Consider the following 23,705-nt stretch of genomic DNA (forward strand, 5'->3'; position numbering starts at 1 on the left):
CCCATTTGGTGCTGACCTGATGTTACGAAACCGGAATTTTTTACTAATTGCATATAAAGCCATATGCAATTTAAATTCATCCCGGTTTCTAAATACCATTCCAAGATAGAGTTCGTTGTGTTGGTTTGTTGTAACCCCTACATTTATTAGCATGTTTAGAAATTAGGGAATTAATATTGCAAAACCTCAAAATAATAACTAAGATATTTCACATTAAAGATTATATTAAACATATCTGTTAATATTAGTCATCAGCAAAAAGTATTAAACATATCAGTTGTGGTTTACACATAACCACCAAGTTAACCCGATACCCCGATTACAATCCGAAAACAACGATCCCCCGCAAAATAGCATATCGAAAAAACAACACTTCATTCCTAAAAACCCAAGTAATAAAACTTATAACATATTAAAAAGTGACCTAGAACACACCACTGTCCATGGAGTCCTCTGATGAGTAATCATCAAGATTGATCACAAGATTATCAACTTCTAACGCAGGATTGGGGATAAGACCCACATTCATGGAGATGGCAGGGGAATTATTAGCAGAGGGAATAAGATCAACACTTGCGGAATCCTGAGGCATAATCTCGGCGCTTGCTATCACATCAGTTGCATCAAGAACATCTATATGAAGAAAATATATATCATGAAAACAATTCTATTTTATTAAATTGAATAATAATTTAGTATACAAATAATACGTACCTTCGGAGACCAGAGGATTGTCATAGATTGGTTGTGTGTTGGAGAGATTTTCAGAAACGTTTTCGCAACCAAGAACAACATTGTTTATGTTATCGAGATCAGGTGCTGAGTCGGTCGATGAGTTAGCATCTTGAACCGAAGAATTGCCAGTTTGTTGCAACTCCGGAATAATTTGAGACAATTCAATATCAACTTCCATCGCTTCCGAATGGTCTTCGTCCTTTACACCATTGTGATTTTCGGCCCCAATAAATCCTTCCCAAAACTGAATGTTATCTTGCATTACAGGGGAACTTGGTTGTACGAAAACGTTATCCGCATCAACGGTGAAATCAATGGGAATTCCCTCGTAGAATTCCATCGGGAGATCTACAAAAAAACAAAACCATGTCGATCATAGCTGGCTAAGATATAAAAATCCGGCAATACTAGATTTACGTATAACTTACCATTAGACATGTTAGGCTCAGAGATGTATTCAGATTCTAATGCAACACCTGATTATATTCAAACGGAAGACACATATATTAGACCATAATTAATATACATCGAATATAGAGTTATAATTATTTTAGTAAACTGTAAAGTTCAAATATTAATGATCTTAATGAAATGTAGTGATAATTCCCATTTTTATATTTATAATAGAGTAAAAAACTATATGACAAAATAACCGTTTGTCTCGTCCGAAATGAAGAGTCCATTTGTTGCAAAAGGAGATCCATGATTTGCGAATGGACCTATATGATAACGTTAAAATTAGTATATAATTATGAATGCTATATATATATATTAGAGATATATATATTAATATGTTTATTACCTGTATTGAACACCGTTACAGAGAGAGTGTTTTGTCCAAGTGGTTCAGCACCATCACCGTCGGAATCGGTGTCATTAATGATAATTATCTCGTTGCCATGAATCAAATCGTAACATTGTTGATTTTCCAAATCAAGTTTTGCTTTTTCCATTTCAAGATGAACCCTATGAATAACCATCATCTCCTGTTCATCAAAGTACTTCTCTAGCGTATTTTGACTTGCAACAACAGTCTCTCCTAAAAAGCCTAAGAAAAATTAGAATAATAAATTTGCATTAGTATCTTATTAATGAAACAAGATATAACTAAAAGATAAAAACAAAATTAAAACTATATTATGGTTTACCTTCAAACGATGGATCCTCGGTTCCATTTTCGAATTTATAAGAAGAAGACCCAATATTGAAATCAGTACGGCAAAAGAACTGATAGCGCGCGACATCTTCGGCTCCAATGGTTACAGAAAGGGTGAGATCGGCGAACCAAGCTCTCACGGCCATCATTACTTCAACGTCAGGTGTTTCTTGAATGGTTATCGGAGGAGTTTTATTACCATCAGGAACAAGCATCCACTCAGGAAGCCTATAGGTCATCGCAATCGGTGTCTCCAAAGGGAGGTTGTATAGGCTTCGTACAATGCGGTCAAGTGACTCGAAATTTTCTGACGTCCGTACGATAGCTGGAAACCCAAGATCATTTGGTTTCCTTTCAAAGCTCCATTCTCCGTTTTGATGAAGATATCAAGCTCCTTGGATGACCCTTAGAACTTGTCTAGAGTTCATCTACATAACACAATAAAAGATTAGTGAGTAAACCATCGAACCCTAAAAGAATAAAACTTTATGAACGAGAAATCAATTTTGATCTTTTAACTAAAAGAATTGAAAATAGCATTTAAGAGATCTTAGATTTAGAAAACGACAGAAAGGAATAAAACACCATATAAATATGGTCCTACTGACCGTTTCTCTCCGTTTGTAGCCCTAGTAGACCGGAAAGTGATCTGAAAGCTTTTCCGAGATGTTTGATAGAAACCGGATTGAAAACCAATTTTTCTTGCTTAATATGTCTCACCGGATGCTTCTATATATAGCAAAATATCTGATTCTGCAAATGTTATTTTCGGGAAAAAATGTTTAATCTTGCAAAAACTATATGTCTCGTCGCATTTAATGTTTAGCCGGCTACTTGCAGAGTTTGTAGATATCATAATTCCTTGCGTCACCCGACACAACGACTGTGCATTACACTGCCCCGTAAAAATACTTTGCCATTCTGACATATCACGCGCCTCAAATATGTTAATTTACAAACGCTTAGGATATATTAGACATTTCAAATGTCTTGCATAACCATTCACCTAAAATCGAAATGTTTTAGTTATATACCTCATTACCGCAATCTTCGTGTATATTGATCATAATTACTCAATTTTTTAAGTGTTTCTTTATTAATATATGGGGATTTCCTATTTAAACTTTTAGTTGATTCAGCGATTGACTAAATCCAACGGAACAGGTTCGCTAACCACAATCTCGAACAAATGTTACAAATTAGTGACTAGAAATGAAATGACGTCGTCTTATGATAAACTGAACTAGGAATTGGTTTGATTAAACCATCTTCAATTGGGGTTGGAGTGGCTAAATATCTTGCGATTTCGCAGATCCAAGTTTCAATCTTTCTCTATTGTTTGCTTGCAGAGGCGGACCCACGTTCAGCAATAGTGGGTCAGTTGACACAGGTTAAATTTAAGTTCCATCAGTTTTGTTATATCATACGTGCGATTCTGTAGGTCATTCGGCTAAGATTCTTCTCATTTGACCCACCTAACCTGTGTTCAATTCAATGTTCTGCACCTTTTTTACTTATTTTTTCTTTCATTCTGGGCCAAACCCAATTGTTGACACCCCTTAAATTTTGGGCTGGGTCCGCCACTGTAATTGCTTGTGTATAACCAACCTATCATTTACGCAAATCAATCTTCTTCTCAATCCTCCATTGATTTACGATAAGCAACAACCTTTTTCTCGAGGGGAGTTTTTTTTGTATACCTTTTCTTCTCATTTCACCAAAAATCTCTCTTCTCTCTGTTCCATAATTGCTCTTGGAAATGTCTAAAACTGATTAGATTGACAAAAAAGAAAAACAGAGCTTGTGTGTGGTGTAGAGTAGTTATGAATCATTCACTGTTCTTCTAAGAAGAAACACTCACTGGATCTCAGTATAACTAGCTGAGGTGATGATAACTAACAATTGTGCTGTTAAAGTTTTGTTTATTTCTGAATTGATAGATTTTTAGTTGGTTTCGGGGTTAGCAGAAATGCAGGAGGAAGCAGCTTCCATCGATCTATCAGTCAACACAAAGAATGTCTTCTCGTCAGCTCTCCGTTTCGCCATGTCCCTCGACACGCTGAACAACTTCCCCGAGCTCAAAGCCTCTGCTCAAGAGCAAGTCGAGTTCATGCTTTCCCAAGACGAACAGGTACGCTTACTCGTTTCTCAAGAGGAGGAACTTAAATCCGTCGTCAGATTAGGCATCTCGAATCTCGTATCTCTGCTTCTTCCCGGAGAGCTTGGTGTCCTTGAAACACTCTGTGATATCGAGTGGCTGTGCAAAGTGTTGCCGAGGATGGGACTGATGAAAGATCTTGTTTTTAAATGGGCCGATGTGTCCAACGAGATACTTGTGATTGCTCAGAGCTGTGAGTTAGGTGTGAAAGTGAAGCTGGTTGAGGTTACAGGGAAGGTTCTAGAAGCGGTTGGTTATGGTGTTGTGATTGTTCCTTCTAGAAGCAGAGCTTGTCTTCTGAAGCTGTGGTTGCCTTTCGTAAGGAGGTTAAAGACTCTGGTTGATGCACAAGGTTCTTCTGAGTCTGAGTACAGAATGGATGAAGATCTCTGTGAGTTGTTAGAAGGGTCTATGGTGTCTTTGGTTTTGACACTGCCTTCGAGTGACCAAGCGGAAGTGTTTGGGGAATGGATGAGAGGGGTTGCGTTGGAAGGAGTCAAGTTTCCGGATTTGAGTGAAGCCTTTGAGGTTTGGTGTTATAGAAGTAAGTCTGCAAAGAGAAGGTTGTTGGAAAAATGTGATCGACTTGCAACTGAACACCTTGCCCTTTGATTCTTAACATAAGGACTCTCTATCATGTAATGTTGTACCATCTTTACTCGCTTTGATTGCTAGCTGATTGATTGTAATCCTGGATTGTATTAGGAATGACAGAAAGCTTCTGATTCTTGTAGTGGCTCTATGATTATTTATGTTATCAACCAAACTAAACTTCTCATTAACTAGTCAAAACTTAAAACATCATTCATCACTACCCCTACCAACGAAGTCTTTGTTATTACAGATAATCTACCTTTTTCGTTTTGCAAAATAGAGCTTAGATTAGACATTTCACCATGGAGCCGACGCAGTTGTGTGAAACTGAAGCTCCACATCTTCAAGTTGTTGGGCAACCGTTGCTTCACATAACTTACTCTGAGCTATCTCTTTGTCCACCTCCTTGTTCAGCCTTTGCAGATCAAGAATCTTGCCTTCGTTCTCACCCTTTATGCTTTCTTTCTCTGCAGTCACTTTCTCGGCATCTTTGAGTTCCTTCATTTTCTTTGCTTGTTCTTCTCTAAGAGACAAGAGCTTACTAATCCGCAACATAGGCACTTGTACATCGAACCCGTGCTTCTCTAACTCGGCAAAGGAATCACTGAGGCTATTTAGCGAGCTGATAGGACTGTTGAGTTGCAGAGTTTTGACTTCCTCAAGTAAACCGGAAAAGGTAAGCATCATACCAACCGCAGACATTTCACGGCAATCTTCTCTACTTTCCAACAATGGGATGAAATGAGGACTTTGTGGGAATCTTTTATATACCTCCATCGATTCAACTCTCTTCCAAATCGGTAACTTCTTCTCAAAGGGTAAAACCATTGCTATATCCTTTGCTTCTCTTTCCTCAACAGAACTAAGGTTTTGATTTCTCTTCCTCTTCCTACCGTCATCCTCGCTAGTTCCCTGCATAAGAGTTCAAGAAAATCCCAAAGAACAATCAAGAAGACTAATATAATAAGCCTCATGATAATGTATCTTAACATTACATTATCTCTTGCAGTTATGCCCGGAGGTGAGGTTACAGGTGGACCAGATTCTTCTGCTGGAAACACAATGACATGGTAAGATCTACTTTCATTGACAAGATAAATGTTAGCTATTGAATAGAACTTTACCATTCATCAACGTGTCACTCATCTTATTTACCAACCCTTGATTTAAAGGCGATTCTCTTGGCTGCAAAACAAGGAAAGACAAAAAAAAATATCAAAATACAGTTTCATTTCAATAAGTGTTATGCCAACAGTTAAAAGATTACCTTCCAAACGCCACCTTGCCACGTCTTGGAAGGTCTAACATCCGAGAGTTTGAAACACCCTCCCTGTTTCGTACCCTCTAAAATCACTTTACACCATTTCCCATGGAACCAACTCTCAGACATCATTCCAGTCAGTCTCCCTTGACGCCACGATGTACCATGAAAAACCTCAATATATTCCGCCAACTGAAGCTCTTCGACCGAAAAAGGAGGCGGTCTAGGCCTAACACTAGGTAGATCAACGCTTTTATTGGGTCTTGTGTTAATACCTAGCCAGCTCCAGGGATCGTCACAAACCTTGACAATATATTTCATCTCCTCGATCTCTTTAATAATTATCGCAGGAACCCACACGACCTCTCCCTTATTTTTCTTATCACAAACTTCCACCATTGTTCCAGAGCTAAACATGGACTCCTCCCTCAAAAACTAACAGTAAAGTCACAAACCAAAAAACCTAAAAACAAACAAAGTTTGAAGCTATTCGAACCAAAAAAAAAAATCGATTTACCTCCAAATCTGGTCCTGGTATTACCCATCGGTTGTCATCGAACCAGTCAAGATGTGGCCTCAAATGCTTTCTCTCAAACTGAAGAATCTGAAGTGATGAATCGAACAACACCAAGCACTTGCCAACCTCAGTCTGTTTCACCACAAGACCAGTCCACCAGCCACCTTTATAATCAGCGTCGATGATGGAGCCTACCTTGATATCGATGCCAACTTGCACATCTTCTGGAGGAACCGGTCGAAAGGTGACTTTGTTGATGAGGTGGGTAAGAAGAGTCGAAGAGTCATCCTTAAGTAACCGGACACACAGTTGTCGGAGTCTAGACTTGGAATTTGACTCGATCATGGCTTTGTACCAAACATTTTTAAACCCATTTTCTCTATAAGAGATTTCGACTTCACTACCTTCCCTCAATGATAGCATTTCACTCGGAACCGACCTCATGCTTTCTTGATTACTCCCTGTGATAATCAAAACCTAAAATTGAAAGGAAAACACATGAACGCTAAAACTGAAAATAACTACTTTCACCCTTAAACAAATGAAAATTTAACTATACCAAAAATTATAGTTAATGTTGTAAAAGAGGTGCTGTGTAACCTTATTATTACTCATGACCAGAGGTCTATATTTATACAAGTATTACACCGTCATAAATAGACCGTCATAAGATAAATGGAAAATTAACTTTTCTTAATACAACAAGGAAAAGGTAAATACAATAATGAAAAAAACACATGAAATAGAAATATGAAAACTATCAATTTGATGTCTATCTCTCCTCCTTGGCGTCTGGATCAGTATCATCGGGTTTGGTTATGGATCGTTCACCAAATGATTTATAATATTCTTCCTTGTACGCCATAACCGTTCAAGGTTCGTAGTATGCTTAATGTTGCCTCATTAAAACTTTTACCACGAAAACCCAGTGGGACAAAACCATGGTGAAGGAAAAAGAGTACAATACACACTACTCTCTCTAATTTGAACATCACTGAAGACTCGGATGTGACCAGTACTCGGATGGACCTCTAATCTGCGATCAAACTTTACACGCAGGTCTTCTCATGTCCCACGGATCCTTTAATCACATGACTTTTCCATACCGTGGACACTTTGATATATATTTAGTTATCGACCCAAACACATACGAACCACTTGGCTTCTCACGGACATGCCTTTGTCCATTCGGACATACATCATTCGTATGGGCTAATGGTTTGGCTTATCCATTATAGTCGATCTTTATTTATTGGTCGATCTTTGTTGAGTTATAGACCTTGCCTATACTCGTCCATAACCCATGAGTGTTGAAGGTTATGTCACTAATAATTATTGCTGCAATGAGTTTTATAATCTCATCAAACTATGGATCTGCATTCAAATACACTCATGGACCTTATATATGGCCATCGATCTTTCTTGCCTTTAGCAATGTCATATCCATTTGACCTCGACCAGACATACTTTTGGTCACTCTCTTGGGTCATTATGGTCTATGTGCTGTGATGATGTTACATGTTTTGGGTGTTAACATATTAGTCATCTTTCATGCGCGATTGGGTTGGAATGGAGCCGGACACGACCTTTGATTGGTATGGTCGTGACCCTTAATGGTTCTCTTTGCCCTTTTCATATGACCATCTCCCATTACACTATGTAATTTTTGGCGTTCTGATACATACACACACACGGCTATGATCTTTACTACAAATCATTGTAGTCCCATCATATATAAAACATAGCCTCTCTAAGAATCAATCAATAATTTGTATCATCGAAAACACTTAACCTCTTTTAAGTTGGTTTATTATAAACACAAGGAGTTTCTTTCATAAAGATATATGGGCTGATTTGGATCGTTCTTATAGAACTCCTTTACTAAGTATTACTTACTGATACCACTCAAATTACCCTATAGAGTGCCTTACTCTCTCAAATAAGAGGTTCAGCTGTAGTACTTATGGATCGAACCACGAGGAGCTAGGGAACCAATTAAATCTAATCAATTAATCAATCCTAGGTGAAGTTGGTTTTTATGATGGAAATGTAAAATGACAATCCTAAATGAGTAAGGTAGTTGCTCTAACTAACAATATGATGATTGTTTATAAGATAATGAAGAGTGCTAGACATAGGGCTTTTATTCAGGTATTGGAGATTATAATATCTATAAATGCCTAATAAGTTGTTTGCATGATATTAAAGAACTCAGCCGCTTAACAATCAGTGATATTAAAGTTCTTTGCTTGTCCATCTCTAAGAGACAACAGCTTACTAATCCGCAACGTAGGCACTTATACATCGAACCTGTGCTTCTCTAACTCGGCAAAGGAATCACTGAGGCTATTTAGCGAGCTGATAGGGGTGGGTGTTGGCTATCTGTTCGAGTTCGGTTATTTCAGATTTATGGGTATTTCAGTATACGGGTATAGAACTTGTACGGATATTTCTGTACTTGGGGCCGGGTACGGTATTTTTAGTTCGGGTTTGGTTATCTCGGGTCGGGTTCGGATATTTAGATTTTGAAAGAAAAAAATAAAAAATTTCATTTTAAAATTTATTGTATTTAAAAATATTAATTTCATGTAACTGATTTTTTATTTTTCAATAGATTGAATGATTAATAGATTTGGAGATAACATTTCAAAAATAAATAAACATTAATTTGGTTATTGTATTTGAATTTTGGATTTAATTTTTGTTAATACATGAAACAAAAAGCATGACATGTATTTTAAGTGAGTGTCAAATCATTTTCTCCGTAATTATATATATTATATGATTTTTAAATATGTGTAACATCAACATAAATATTTTAAATAAAATGAGATATATAAACTAGAAATATAAGGGTAAATATACATGTTGAATGATTCCATGTTGTTCAGTAACCACTGATTTTGCCTCAGCCCAAAACGCTCCCCACCTCCACTATACGAAGAATTTTCTAGCCCAAAACGCTCCCTCCACCTCCACCATACGAAGAATTTTCTGATGATTTCCATTCTTATTCTTATAAATTTTCTCATTTTTATTTTTCAAATATACCACAATATATACGGAAAATAGCTAAAATCATCACCTTTCAGGGGATAGGGGGTGGGGTAAGGAATCCTAGATATCACTCATATTTGTATGGCTCCTCGTCTGCCCCACAAATACTAGACCTTAAGTCACAATCAATCCCATGTATCCTAAAGTTCTTCGCCAGCGGTAGCTTATCCGATAATATATGCCGCACAAAATGTCCCGTCTTTGGAGAACACTTTAGCTTCCAAGAAAAAGCCAACATGGGTTTAGTGGTTGGCCCGGCCCAAAGATGTCCATCCTTTGACCGCTATCTGGATATGAAAATTCTGTCCGGAAACTTGACTTGGCTGTGTATTTATCAGATTTTGTAAACATCCACCCATATGTATCTGACTTCTAAGACCTGCTAACAGCCAAACCTCTAATAATTTTTACATCGTCTAGGTGAAAATATGCATTAAGCAAATCAACATTCCATGAATTATCCACCGGGTTAATAAGATGTTCCACCATTAATGAATGGTTTAAAAATTGAGTACGATTTTTCGGTATTGCTGACCTCGAAGATCTAACTAAATAGATGCTTCTCCATCCATAAGATATGACCATTCATTTTACATTTTTTATACTGTCAGCTGATTAAAAGATGAAACCCCACATATAAAAGTGGACAACTACATGTGAATAATGGACTCATGTAGAACTTGTGTTAGAAAAACCACTGATATAAAAAAAAGAGAAGCCACTGACATGAGCAAACTCTTACTTTGAATAAACATCAAACATGTTCAAGATTCAAATTTACTTACTAATGTTCACATTTAGTAAAGCTTCAGATGTCTCTGCAAGTGAAGTTGAATATTCTTCATCAAGTGTTGTCCATTATTACAAAGAAAGAATTTGCATAGAGTTAAAAGAGTTTTGTCACTAATCCTCAGACATTCATGGATGTAAAATAATTAATGTCTCTAATGAGCGAACTTACTTGAGACTCTACAATCTCCTTTCATACTACTAATCAATTTTATCATGATTTATGAACTATTACTGACTTTATACAATTATATGTTGTAAATTTACATTTATTCACATCCACCGTGAATAATAAATTAAATGCACAGAAAATGCACAATAAACAATCTATTTGGAAGATTAGAAGATGAAATCTTTGTGTTTCCAAAACCTATGAGTACACACAGATTTGAGGTTTGGTTGGCTGCTTTGAGAACCTTACCGTTCATTCGTAGGAATTTGGAAGCCGGATAGACAAAAAAGTGCAGCAGACTTGTGGAGAAAAAGTCAATACAAACAACTTGTGTTTGTTATAACCCACTCTCAACTTCTCTGGTGTTGTTGGGAACAATGTGTTGGCTGTTGGTACCGGCGTTTCCTTCGACACCAAATCTGCCAGTTTCACCAAGATCAATGTTGGTCTTAACTTCACCAAGGATGATTTGATTGCCTCCCTTACCATGTAAGTGACTTCCTATGTGTGAGATATTTGTGGATGAAAGAGAGGTATTTGATCAATTTTGATGATAAAAAATTAATCTCAAGTTTTCTTGTTTGTCTAGGAATAACAAAGGAGATACTGTCAATGCTTCATACTACCACATTTTTAACCCGCTGTTCAACACCGTTGTTGGGGCAGAAGTGAACCACAAGTTCTCTACCAATATAAACACCATTACCGTGGGAACACAGCATTCGCTTGATCCCTTAACCACGGTGAAAGCACGTGTGAACAGTCCGGGATAGCCAATGCACTCATTCAGCACCAGTGGACACCCAAGTTCACAATCTCTGGAGAAGTTGACACTAAGGCTATTGACAAGAATGCCAAGGTTGGATTGGCCCTCTCCCTCAATCCTTGAAAATGAGCCAACATAACCTAAGCATTTCAAGTAGTTTGTTTCTGAGGTGGTTCTGTGCTGCTTGGTTTTAATGGCTACTACGTAAATCTTTTCCTGTCGGATTTGTAGAGCATAATAAGGTTGAAAAATTGATCATTTGTCTTGGTGATACGATGAAACCACTAAAGATCATTTCCTTTTCTTTTTCTTCCCTATGCATTTTTGAATTTGAATTTTTTTGTTGATCGTTTTTGGTCCTATGAGCATAGCAACTGAATTGATTTTTTTATGTGGGATTTTTTCTTCAACACATCTTATTTCGTGTTTATCTACTTTGTTCTTTATACAAACAAAAGTATCAGAATATGATAATTGGATATTCGATTGTGCTTGGGTTAAGTAAGTGGGCTACGAGACAAATACAAAGAGTTGAATAAGATATTTATTTGAGACGAGATGATTTTATAAGAACTTGTGTTAGAAAAACCATTGATATAAAAAAAAAGAGAGAAGCCACTGACATGAGCAAACTCTTACTTTGAATAAACATCAAACATGTTCAAGATTCAAATTTACTTACTAATGTTCACAATTAGTAAAGCTTCAGATGTCTCCGCAAGTGAAGTTGAGTATTCTTCATTAAGTGTTGTCCATTATTACAAAGAAAGAATCTGCATAGAGTTAAAAAGAGTTATGTCACTAATCCTCAGACATTCATGGATGTAAAATAATTAATGTCTTTAATGAGCAAACTTACTTGAGACTCTACAATCTTCTTACATACTACTAATCAATTTTATCATGATTTATCAACTATTATTGACTTTATATAATTATTTGTTGTAAATTTACATTTATTCACATCCACCGTGAATAATAAATTAAATGCACAGAAAATACACAATAAACAGATCCAACGCATATTTACGTTGACATACAGAGATACCTGTAGAAAATCTTGCGATTTCCAAGCCGAGAAAATACCGAAGAGGACCAAGATCCTTGATCTTGAACTCTGCAGCTAAAGCAGCTTTAACCCCAGCAACAGCAGCATCATCATTACTGGCGATGTCATCAACATAGACAAGTAGAGCAATGAAGGACAAGCCAACAGCCTTAATGAAGAGAGTATTATCAGACACAGATCGAACGAATCCTGACTTGAAAAAGGACAGTGGAGAGGCGATGATACCATTGACGACTAGCTTGCTTCAAGCCATAAAGAGATTTGTGCAGACGCAAGACAGGATTCTGAGGTAACGTAGTACCAGCAGGTGGTGTGAAGCCGAGAGGTAGAGCCATTCAAATTTCCTCATCAAGGTGGCCATTAAGAAAGGCGTTAGACACAGCAAGTTGTGTGAGTGACCATCATTGGCGCGCAGCTAAGCCAAGCATCAGTTTCACAGAAGCTAACTTGGCCACCGGTGAAAATGTATCGATATAGCCAACACCTTCCTGCTGTGTATAACCCTTAGCAACAAGGCGAGCCTTGTACTTATCAAGGGTGCCATCCGCATTGAATTTGATTTCTAAACCCATTTACATCAAATAGCATGCTTTCCTGGAGGCAAAGAAGTAACAGACCAAGTACCACTCTCATGAAGAGCCTTATACTCCACATTCATGGCATTATTCCAAAAAACAGACTTGATGGCTTCAGCAAAGCTTCTTGGTTCCGTATCAGTGGAGATGGAAAGAACGAAAGATTTATAGGGTTGTTTAATTTTGGCATAGGAAAGAACGGAACAAATAAGATAAAGGAGAGAATGATTTGGTGAGGAAGGGGTATCATGAGTGAGAGAACAATGATACTCAGAGAGGTACTTTGGAGCATGAGCTTGTCGCTTTGGCCTGCCATTGTTAGAAGAAACCAAAGTAGGAGAGTCATTGACAGGAACCGAAGAAGGTTCAGATGAAGGTAATGCAGATGTAGATGCAGATGTATGTCTAGATAACGTAGATGGAAATGGAGGTCTAGATGTAGATGCACGGCTATGTGCAAAATTAGATGAAACATGATTGAATGCAGTATGTGATGGATGCACAGGCGAGTCATGAATATGATCATCAGAAAAATCACAAGCAACACTATCAGGAACAGGCAAAGGAAGAATAGACAGTGGAAACAAATCAGGAGCAGGAGAAGGAAACAAAGTGCGATCTAGAAAAGGAAAAACAGTTTCATGGAAAATCACATTTCGAGAAATAGAAACAACATTTGTTTCCAAGTCAAGAACTTTGTACCCTTTATATCCATGAAGATAACCAAGAAAAACAGACGGTTTAGCACGTGGTGACAACAGACGGTTTAGCACGTGGTGAAAACTTAGTTCGAAACTTTGGTTAAGTAGACACATAGCATAGACAGCCAAATACTCTTAGAGATTTGTAATCAGGAGCTTTCTTTGTCAACTTTTCATAAGGTGAAAAATTAGCTAAAAGAGGCGATGGTAAACGATTAATAATATGAACAGCAGATTGCACACAATCACCCCAGTAGCAAAGAGGAACATTGGACTGAAAGAACAGAGCACGCACCACGTTAAGAAGATGCTGATGTTTCCTCTCAACAACAGAGTTATGTTGAGGAGTATCCACACAAGAAAAATGATGAACAATTCCTTTAGAGTTAAGCAAATCAGTAAATTTTAGTTCAGGCGCATTATCAGATCTGATGGCCTTAACAATGACATTATATTGATTTTCAATTAGTGTTAAGAAAGAAGGAAACACAGTTTGAACATCACTCTTTTGTTTTAGTAAATAAATCCAAGTTGTTCGAGTAGAATCATCAATGAGTGTGAGAAAGTAGCGAAAACCTTCAGTTGTTTCATGTGAAGACTCAGAGTTCCTATGCTCACATGATTCATCTCAGTCTTTGTTTTTACCGGTTTGATCGAGGCGACTAAAGTCTCCAGCGACTAACAATCAAATTTCTCTTTCTATAACTATTAATTGACTATTCGTAATGGTAGTGGATATGTTGATGGTGGGCGGATGAATATGATTAAAGAAGAGATGATGGTGACTACATTGAAATGATAGTGGTTACGTAAGAAAAACTTGAAAAAGTGTTGATGAAGAAGTGGTGGTTGGTAAAATATGGTGGTCAATATGAAAAAAGAAAAGTAATTGTGATTATGGAAGAAGTTATGTTGGTGAATGATAAAGAAAGAAAGCAACTATTTACCGTGAGACAAAACGGTTATTGGGCGATGGGGATGGCGATTATCGCCAGCGATAATTTCTTTTCAATTCCCATATGAGAGTGTTAATTTCATGAGTTTGGTTTCGTGATGGCATCTTGGGTTTCTATTTCCAAACTTTTTCTTTGTGTTTTTCTCTTTTATGTAATGACAAGTTGCATAAGTTATTTACAATGTATTGGGTGTAAACCAATTCATCTCCCAATTCGTTGTTGTTATCTCCGACATGGAATCTATGGCCATGATCGGTGGCAAGACAAGCATCATGTTTGTGTTGTATCCAGATTTAAATGGTAAGGAACTTATCCTTATCGTTTTACTCTGGAAACAATTGCCATGGAAACCACCATGGATAGAGATTTCATTAATCAAGATTGGAAAAACGGTTCTTTTATTATATGGCGATGTTCTTAGAATCGTTGAAAATTGGCAGGTCCAATCTTTATTTCTTTCGAGAGAATTATTATATTGGATTCTAAATCGATGGATATCTATAGATCTAGATGGGAGTTTGGCCAATGTTATATAACAAAGGAAATTTCAAAAGAAAGCTTGGAATTGCATCGATTGTGTGATTGCTAAAGACAATTACATCGAAAATTCTGTCCGAAGAAGATGGATCAGAAGAAAGCTTCTTCGGGTTTTTATTTTATTTGTTGTATTGTATTTTCTACATTTTAAATTTGTATTTGGTTGCATCTTTTTTATTTTCCTTGTAATGTTACATTTTATATAAATAAAATAGTTGTTTTAAAAAAAAAAGGGAAAGAAAGCAATTGTGATATTAAGGAGATGGTGGTGATTATTTTTTTTTCCACCGGTAAATAAGGATAATATAATATATATTGTAGAAATATTATAATTATTTTTTATTTTATAGTTAGATATATAGTTTATTCTGTAGCATAGGGTGCAATTTCACTAATGTTTTTTACCTAAAGTCAAACCCATGACAAGTTAATTTGTGGAGTCATTTGCATAAAAAATACTAAATAAATTGATAATTTGCACAGATGGAAAAACAATAAAAATTGGAGAGAGAAAAATGGTAAAATTACACTATTACCCCTATGAGTGTTCGAAAGAGAGAGAAACAAATCAGTATTCGTTCTAGATGGTTATATTCCAATTTATCTAGATATTTTGCATCAAACAAACCAATGTTGTTTTATATAGTTATATTCTAATTTATCCGGATATTTTGCATCTTAGCAGGTTATTATATTAGTGGATCAGCTAACTTAAATATTTATTCGAACAATATTATTGTTAGTTGGATATTTCGACCAATAGTCGATTATCACTACAAACTTAATCTCTAATAAGTTAAGTAATAGATCGTTTATCTAGATATCATTATTGTTAGATAGATTTTACAAATAATAGTCGGCTAAATGTATAATATCCAAAAATGTTGGAGGGCATGTGTTACAAAAATAAGAAAGTGTCATTGTTGCTCGATCTCTTCCATGACGAGACAGAGACAACAAGGATGAGCACGACGGCGAGTCTTGAATCCGAACATGACAACATCAGTAAAGCGAGATGACAGAGATGGCCCAGTAACCCGAACAGGTGACTCGAGACAGACACGACGATTTGCAGCGGAGAAGAAGAAAAAGCTTGAGGCAGAGACATTTGTGGTGGTTCCGTTGAGACAAAAGAGGAAGACAAAACAGATTAACATCATGGTTCTAGCTTGTGTGAAAAAACGAGAACCACGACGGAGCAAGATAGAGATGAAGGATTGAAGCTTGAAGCGATAAGGTTTAGCAAATGAATCTTGCGAAGATCCAGTGATGGAAGAGTACGCCGTGTGAATCTTGCAACGACTCGACGCAAACAGAAGTGAAAGGTGAAGCACGGTCATAAAAGAGATAAGTTTGACGGCGACGATCTCGAAATTAGGATTACGACGGAGTAAAAAAACAATTAGAAACAATGAACAATAGGTTATAGGATGAGTAATTGTAACCATAGGAATAGAACATCCATTTTAAAAAAACAGGTCATCAAAAAAATCACTTTTTCAGAATTGCAAATTATGCACTTATTCTTGTATAGGAGTGCTAATTTCTCTAATTTGTATCGATAATATTCACAAACATTTTAAATTTAAAAGAAGAAAAAAAAAGAATCGAAATGAAATTCAAAATTTCATGTAAAAGCTAAAAGTCCAGCGATTGGCCGCGTGTCCACATTTTCAAAGTTCTGGACTTCTCTCGCTTTCGAGATCATCGAAACAAAGAATTATTGGGAGAAGCTAAATGGGTTGGATCCCGTGTTCTGGGAAGAGTTCAAAGAGAAGGAGGAAGATTGACGAAAAGCTCAGACAGAACTTGCTCTGTCTCTACTTCAGGTGGTATTGCTCTGCCTAGAGCGATGCTCAGCTCAGTCACATGTTTTCGATTATGGGTTAAACCCTTCTCTTCTAGGACGAAATTCTAGAAAGTCCTAAGCTTTAGTCATTCCCTCAGCTATCTGATTGCTCTGACCCACACCGCTTGCTAATACTTATCAGGGTTTTTGACTTTTTATGACTTTGATTTCAGTAGCTTTAGACTCTTTCTCTGATCCACTTATCTTTCATCCCCGTTAATTGTTATTACTACATAATAATAGATTATTTTCCAGTGGGATAGTTTTGCTTGAATTGTGGACTTTGATTCTTGACTCACAAAAATTCATATTTGTTGATGTAAAGCATTTGATCGAGACAGCTTGTGTAGTACTCAGCTGTGCGGAGTAATCTTATTTCTTCTTTTTTTTTATATTCCTTTTTTTTGGTAGAGAAATCGTCGGCGAGTGAATCCAAAAGCAAAGGGTCTGATAATATTGTGGCACAAACGTTTACGTTTTCTGAGCTAGCTACTGCCACCAGAAACTTCAGGAAAGAATGCCTTATAGGAGAAGGAGGATTTAGTAGAGTTTATAAAGGATACTTAGCAGGCACTAGCCAGGTTCTCGGGTTTTCTTTCACTTTCTTAAAGTCTTTTGTAATTAGTGAAAGTTCACCGGCATTGTTTGGTCCATTTGTAGAGAGCGGCTATCAAGCAGCTTGATCATAATGGTTTACAAGGAAACGGGGAGTTCCTCGTTGAGGTTCTCATGTTGAGTAGTCTTCATCACCCAAATCTTGTTAACCTAATTGGTTATTGTGCTGATGGAGACCAAAGGCTTCTCGTCTATGAGTACATGCCTCTAGGGTCACTGGAAGATCGTTTGCACGGTATGCCTTTTGAATACTACATTTTGGATGGTTTAAAAAGTCTATATAAATTTGCCTTTTTTTTTCTCCAGACATATCACCTGGTAAACAGCCTCTTGACTGGAACACCAGGATGAAAATAGCTGCAGGTGCTGCAAAAGGCTTGGAGTATCTGCACGACAAAACCATGCCTCCGGTGATCCACCGGGGTTTGAAATGCTCCAATATTTTGCTCGGAGATGACTACTATCCCAAGCTATCTGACTTTGGTTTGGGTAAACTTGGCCTGGTGGGTCACAAGCTTGAACTCAGTCGTTTATACGGATACTGCGCTCCAGAGTATGCAATGACAGGCCAGTTAACACTCAAATCAGACGTTTATAGCTTCGGTGTGGTTCTTTTGGAGATTATAACTGGTAGGAAAGCCATCGACAATTCAAGATCTACTGGAAAGTATACTCTGGTCGCATGGGTATGAAAGCGAATAGAGAAATAAACAACTTTGTCTTCATTATTCTTAAGTGTAATAATCTATTAAAAATGCTATGTTTTCAGGCGAGGCCTTTATTTAAAGACAGGAGAAAATTCTGTCAAATGGCAGATCCAGTGATTCAAGGTAGATACCCTCCAGGAGGATTGCGCCAAGCACTCGCTGGAGCAGCAATGTGTGTGCAAGAGCAACCAAACCTAAGACCTGTCATTGCTGATGTTGTCACTGCACTCAATTACCTCGCCTCCCAGAAGTTTGATCCTATGGCTCAGCCCGTCCAAAGCTCCCTTTTCGCTCCGAGTCCACCTAGATCAGAGAGGGTCTGAAAAATAAACAAATCCCAATAATTGTTAACCCTTAGACCGATCCTGAGCTGTGTTTTGAGGGGGGAATATGTTTCAGTATATGGTATTGAGTAATGGTCTTAAGAGCTGTTTGTAGATAGGAATGTGTAAAGAAGAAAGAGAATTACATAGAGTTCGGTTGTAGCCTGTAGGTGATGTTCTTTGACTATGTAGCATTTGTGTTCAGCATATGGTATTTATAGTTCATATGGTATTTATAGTTTTCCAACTCTTTTGATTAGATATTTTTTATCCAGAGATCTAACTGAGTAGATGCTTCTCCATTCATAAAATGATAAATATGATATGTGTTCCTCCAAAAGATAAAATATTACTAAGTATCTACCTTTAAAACCCCTTGAAAACAGAAAGTTTGGTTTATCTATTAATCACCAGAACTGCTTAGCCAAAAAAAATGTATTAAAATCATGTAAATCCTTAAAGCTCAATCATCCTCTTCTTCATGAATGCAATCTTTGTCCCAAGAATACATTGGATACATATAACTAAACTAAAATTCAAAATTATATATTGTAAGCAAATAATAAAATCTTAAAAATTAACAAATATTTATTTTAAATATAGTTTAATTTTTAAATTTTTTATTTATGTAATAGTGTAAAAAAACACGTAGTAATCATTGATAAAAATAAATATTTAATGTTTTAAAAATATTGGTCTGAATCATGATATCCAAATTTAAAAATTAAAATATCCGGATTCAGATCTAATTTTTACGGATCCGAGATTTTACTATCCGGTCACTACAGATATTCTTTATTGGAACGGATTCGGAGCGCATTTTAGATCGAATCCGGATCTCGGAGAATAAGTCCAAACTCTATAAAAATACCATCAATGATATTGCTCTAATACTGCAATTCTCCAAATTATTGTTTTCTTTGTCAACTTGCAGTTTTTCACGTTTTAGTTTTCGTTGTCAAGTTAGATTTTACTTCTTCATCGGCGGCTTTGTTTTGGTGGTACCAACTTGCAACTATATCTATTATTAAGAGACATGACATACATATAAAACTTAAAGTTCCATAAGTTACTCATTCTCAGTGGATAATTATTGGAAATGCAGAGATTAACAAAAATGGAGAAGAAAGAAGACGAAGCTCTTCACGTAGCCATGTTCCCATGGCTAGCTATGGGGCATCTTCTTCCTTTTCTCAATATCTCAAAGTTACTTGCTCAAAAGGGTCACAAAGTCTCCTTCATATCAACACCAAGAAACATCGAGAGACTTCCCAAACTACCACCAGATCTCTCTTCCTCCATAACCTTCGTCTCTCTTCCTCTCTCTCCTTCTCCCAACTTACCTCCTTCCTCAGAATCCTCCATGGACGTACCATACATCAACCAACAGTCTCTCAAATCCGCCTTCGATCTCCTTCAGCCACCAGTAACAGAGTTTCTCCGAAGATCATCTCCGGATTGGATCATATATGACTACACTTCTCACTGGCTTCCTCCGGTCGCAACAGAGCTTGGAATCAAGAAAGCTTTCTTTAGCCTCTTTAACGCTTCAGCTCTCTGTTTCATGGGACCGCCTTCGTCGCTCATAGAGGACGCTAGAACTACGCCGGATGATTTCACGGTGGTTCCGCCGTGGATCCCGTTTGAATCAGATATCGTCTTTCGTTACCATGAGGTTGCAAGGTACGTTGAGAAGACGGAGGAAGATGTAACCGGAATCTCTGATTCGGTTCGGTTCGGTTACTCGATTGGTGAGAGCGATGCTGTTTTCGTACGTAGCTGTCCGAAATTTGAACCGGAGTGGTTTGGTTTACTACGAGATTTGTATCAAAAACCGGTCTTTCCGACCGGTTTTCTCCCTCCACCGGTTAGCGAAAACCATGGAGACGATGGTGATGCTACATGGGTTTGTATAAAGGAGTGGCTCGACAAGCAACGAGTTAACTCGGTAGTGTACGTGTCTTTAGGTACTGAAGCGAGTCTTCCTCGAGAGGAACTCGCTGAGCTGGCTCTTGGGTTGGAGAAGTCAAAAGTGCCTTTCTTTTGGGCTCTAAGGAACGAGCCGACTCGGTCGGAGCCATTGATTCCGGACGGGTTCGAGGAAAGAGTCGGGGGACGAGGTATGGTTCATGTTGGTTGGGTTCCACAGGTGAAAATAATGAGTCACGAGTCAGTGGGTGGGTTCTTGACGCATTGTGGTTGGAACTCGGTGGTGGAAGGGTTAGGGCTCGGACGAGTTCCTATCTTTCTTCCGGTGTTGAATGAGCAAGGACTGAATACGAGGTTGCTGCGGGGAAAGGGTATTGGTGTTGAGGTTCCAAGAAATGAGAGAGATGGAACGTTTGATTCTGACTCAGTGGCTGACTCGGTTAGACTGGTGATGGTCGATGATGCAGGAGACTTGAAAAGAACAAAGGCAAAGATGATGAAAGGTTTGTTTGGAAACAAGGACGAGAACATTCGTTATGTCAATGAACTTATAGAGTATATGAAAAGTAAAGGATCATCTCATGTTGGATGAAATTATGTTTGTATTGCAAGATTTATCTGAATATTAGCAGCTTTTCTTACTTCTTGTATTATTCATGATGTAGGAATAAGCATAGAAAATGTTTGGTATTGGCATTTAGATCCTTGGGTTGGGCCGTTGGGGGTTTGAATCAGATCTTTTCTGGTTTGAGTTTTTCCGTTCTTAAATATTTGGACACAATTAAGTATTTGAAGTAAGTGGGTTACATTAAGAGTCTTTTCGGATCTGAAAGACCAACCCGTAAACAAAACAAAGGAAAGAGTAATCGGTACATCGAGTAAGCTAAAAGCATAAAGCTATAAGCTAGGGTTATTAAAAATTGAGTCTACTAATACTTGATCGGTCTAGGGTTGGGTTTGGTCGGGTCTTTCACGACAAGACTCAATAGGGTAAAATGAAGTTAGCCTTACTCGATCGAACCTATTTTTTCGAGTTAGTCCGGATTATCCGATCCAGATAAAATACCCAGACCTAGAAAGTGTAATAAACAAAAATAATCCTTGAAGATTTTCCTTCAAGTTTCTTCTTCCACGCACCAAGCCCAATTCGTCTAACTCTTTCTCAACGATCTTATTCTGAAAATGTTAGAGATCAAATCAATCGTTAACAAAGTTGTTCTTATTTCACAGGATTGTTTTCTATAGAACTAGTAACTAGTTGTTAACTTGGTTGTATCGCTGGTCAGAAAAAAAATTGGTTGTGTGATGTTCCAATCACTATATTTGTTATTATTCAATTATATAGTTGTTGAAACAATTCCCATCATCTTGGATGTGTTCTCCTGCCAGTCGTGTTTTAGAAACGTCAAATAACAGAAACCCTACTATATATATTCAAATTAAAGTATACCTTCGATCTTCTCCCGTGAATATTATTAACTTTTCTTAAAAGTATACATCCCTCTGATATAAAAAAAAAAAAAGTATACATCCAAAAGAAAATTCCAGAAGTTGTTATTAACCATTAATAACCGGAAGTTGTTAATGGTTAAAAAGAATGATAAAATAGTTAAGTACAGTGAAACCTCTATAAATTAAAACATCGGGACTATAATTTTTTATTAATTTATAGAGATATTAATTTATCGATATACTAATTGAACCAAAAACTCATTTTGAAACTATGAAATTATATTAATTTATAGAAATTATATTAATTTATCGAGATACTATTAATTTATGAAATTATATTAATTTATAGAGATATTAATTTATAGATTATTAACTTATGGAGGTTATACTGTAAATCTTAGAACTTTTTTCGGTAAAAGTAAATCTTAGAAGAGTAATTCTTGGGTTCACCAATCAATCATATTGTTTCATTTTGTATACATATTTTTTTTGAAAAGAATAAAAATTAATATTATTAACACCATCTATACTAAATCCTAAATCGTAAACTAAAACCTAAACGCTAAACACTAAACTCTAAACTCTTAGGTAACCTCTAAATCCTTGGGTAAACCCTAAACTCTTAGATAAAACCTAAACTCTAGAATAAATCTTAAACTCATGTTCTAAACACTAAACACTAAATGAATAAAATTTTAGATAAATCCTAAACCTTTGGGTAGATCTAAAAATTTAGGATTTACTATTTATGGTTTAGTGTTTAGGACTTGGGGTTAAGATTTATCCAAGAGTTTAGGGTTTATCCAAGGGTTTAGGGGTTACCTAAGAATTTAGGATTTAGTGTTTAGAGTTTAGAGTTTAGTTTGTGATTTAGGATTTAGTGTAGACGGGGTTAATAATATTAATTTTCTTTTTTTTTGAACTATTTTTTTTTTAAAGTAAATGCTAAATATCTTGTTTTTCTTTTAAAAAAAATTTGCATACAAAATAAAATAATATAATTGGTTGGTGAACCTTTAAGTTCACCCTAGGGGTGACAAGTATTTATCTTAGAGAAATCATATATTTTGAATTTTAAGCTGAATCAAAATTTATAAATTTTCAAATATTTTAGGTCTAACTAGGGGTGGGCATTTCGGTTTAATTTCGGGTTCGGTTTGGGTTCGGTTTGGTTTGGGTAATTTGGGTTTTATAAAACTCAAACCAATTAAAACCAAAGTAGCTCTGGTTTGGGTTCGGTTTGGGTTTAATTCGGTTCGGTTCAGTTCGGTTTGGTTTAGATTTAGTTCGGTTTACATTATTATGGTCTAGTTTGGTTCGGTGTAGTTCGGGTTGGTTATAAAATATAAAGGCATCAGCTTTATGCTTTTATTAAAAAATAATCAACTCATAAACGATAGAGTGAGAATATAAAAATTTATGTTACATGATTTTATATATAATAGTATTATTTGAATCGTATTTATGATTTTTTTTAAAGATATGTAAGTTATGAAAAAATGAAAAACGAAACTTTAACTAAAATTTACAATATATTAATACATATATATATATCATATATATTTTTACTATATATATTGGATTATCGGTTTGGTTCGATTTGGTTCGGTTTAAACCCAAACCAAACCAAACCATTCGGGTTGAGTAAAACATGAACCAATTGGGTTACATAAAGAACACGGTTTGGTTTGGTTTGGTTTAACTTCGGTTTGGTTGGTTCGGTTCGGTTCGGTTTGGGTTTTTTGCCCACCCCTAGGTCTAACATAATTGATTTCAACTTATACAAC

At 36.5% G+C, this 23,705-nt stretch overlaps 4 protein-coding genes and 1 pseudogene across 5 annotated transcripts; 4 read left to right on the forward strand and 1 right to left on the reverse strand.

Annotated features, from left to right (window-relative positions):
- The first annotated feature begins 3,495 nt into the window (after positions 1-3,495).
- LOC108823814 (BTB/POZ domain-containing protein At3g05675) lies at positions 3,496-4,776 on the forward strand. The gene is made up of 2 exons (XM_018597096.2): positions 3,496-3,776; positions 3,859-4,776. The coding sequence occupies exon 2, from the start codon at positions 3,861-3,863 to the stop codon at positions 4,659-4,661; it is 801 nt and encodes a 266-aa protein (XP_018452598.1). The 5' UTR covers positions 3,496-3,776; positions 3,859-3,860; the 3' UTR covers positions 4,662-4,776.
- Positions 4,777-4,929: 153 nt separating this feature from the next.
- On the reverse strand, positions 4,930-6,996 carry LOC108824896 (DUF724 domain-containing protein 10-like). Of its 2 annotated transcripts, none has more exons than XM_056993396.1 (5): positions 6,422-6,996; positions 5,911-6,339; positions 5,768-5,828; positions 5,639-5,691; positions 4,930-5,555 (listed from the first exon to the last, which is right to left on the reverse strand). In XM_056993396.1, exons 1-5 carry the CDS (start codon positions 6,863-6,865, stop codon positions 4,941-4,943), a joined length of 1,602 nt encoding a protein of 533 aa, XP_056849376.1. In that variant the 5' UTR covers positions 6,866-6,996; the 3' UTR covers positions 4,930-4,940. The 2 variants fall into 2 exon arrangements, with proteins under 2 accessions (XP_056849376.1, XP_018453768.2); XM_018598266.2 differs by having other exon boundaries at positions 5,639-5,694; positions 6,422-6,994.
- Positions 6,997-10,782: 3,786 nt separating this feature from the next.
- Positions 10,783-11,328, forward strand: LOC108824897 (mitochondrial outer membrane protein porin 1-like; annotated as a pseudogene).
- A 5,341-nt stretch (positions 11,329-16,669) lies between these two features.
- LOC108828218 (probable serine/threonine-protein kinase PBL7) lies at positions 16,670-18,769 on the forward strand. The gene is given in 6 exon segments (XM_018601833.2): positions 16,670-16,843; positions 16,845-16,872; positions 17,304-17,473; positions 17,553-17,742; positions 17,814-18,193; positions 18,277-18,769. Coding segments are annotated over 6 exon segments (1,092 nt in total). The 5' UTR covers positions 16,670-16,780; the 3' UTR covers positions 18,538-18,769.
- An 812-nt stretch (positions 18,770-19,581) lies between these two features.
- Positions 19,582-21,107, forward strand: LOC108828216 (UDP-glycosyltransferase 91C1). Its single transcript, XM_018601831.2, has one exon. It carries the CDS (start codon positions 19,637-19,639, stop codon positions 21,056-21,058), a length of 1,422 nt encoding a protein of 473 aa, XP_018457333.2. The 5' UTR covers positions 19,582-19,636; the 3' UTR covers positions 21,059-21,107.
- The last annotated feature ends 2,598 nt before the right edge of the window (positions 21,108-23,705 follow it).

Source organism: Raphanus sativus, chromosome 9 (assembly GCF_000801105.2).
Source record: "Raphanus sativus cultivar WK10039 chromosome 9, ASM80110v3, whole genome shotgun sequence".
Classification (NCBI taxonomy): domain Eukaryota; kingdom Viridiplantae; phylum Streptophyta; class Magnoliopsida; order Brassicales; family Brassicaceae; genus Raphanus; species Raphanus sativus.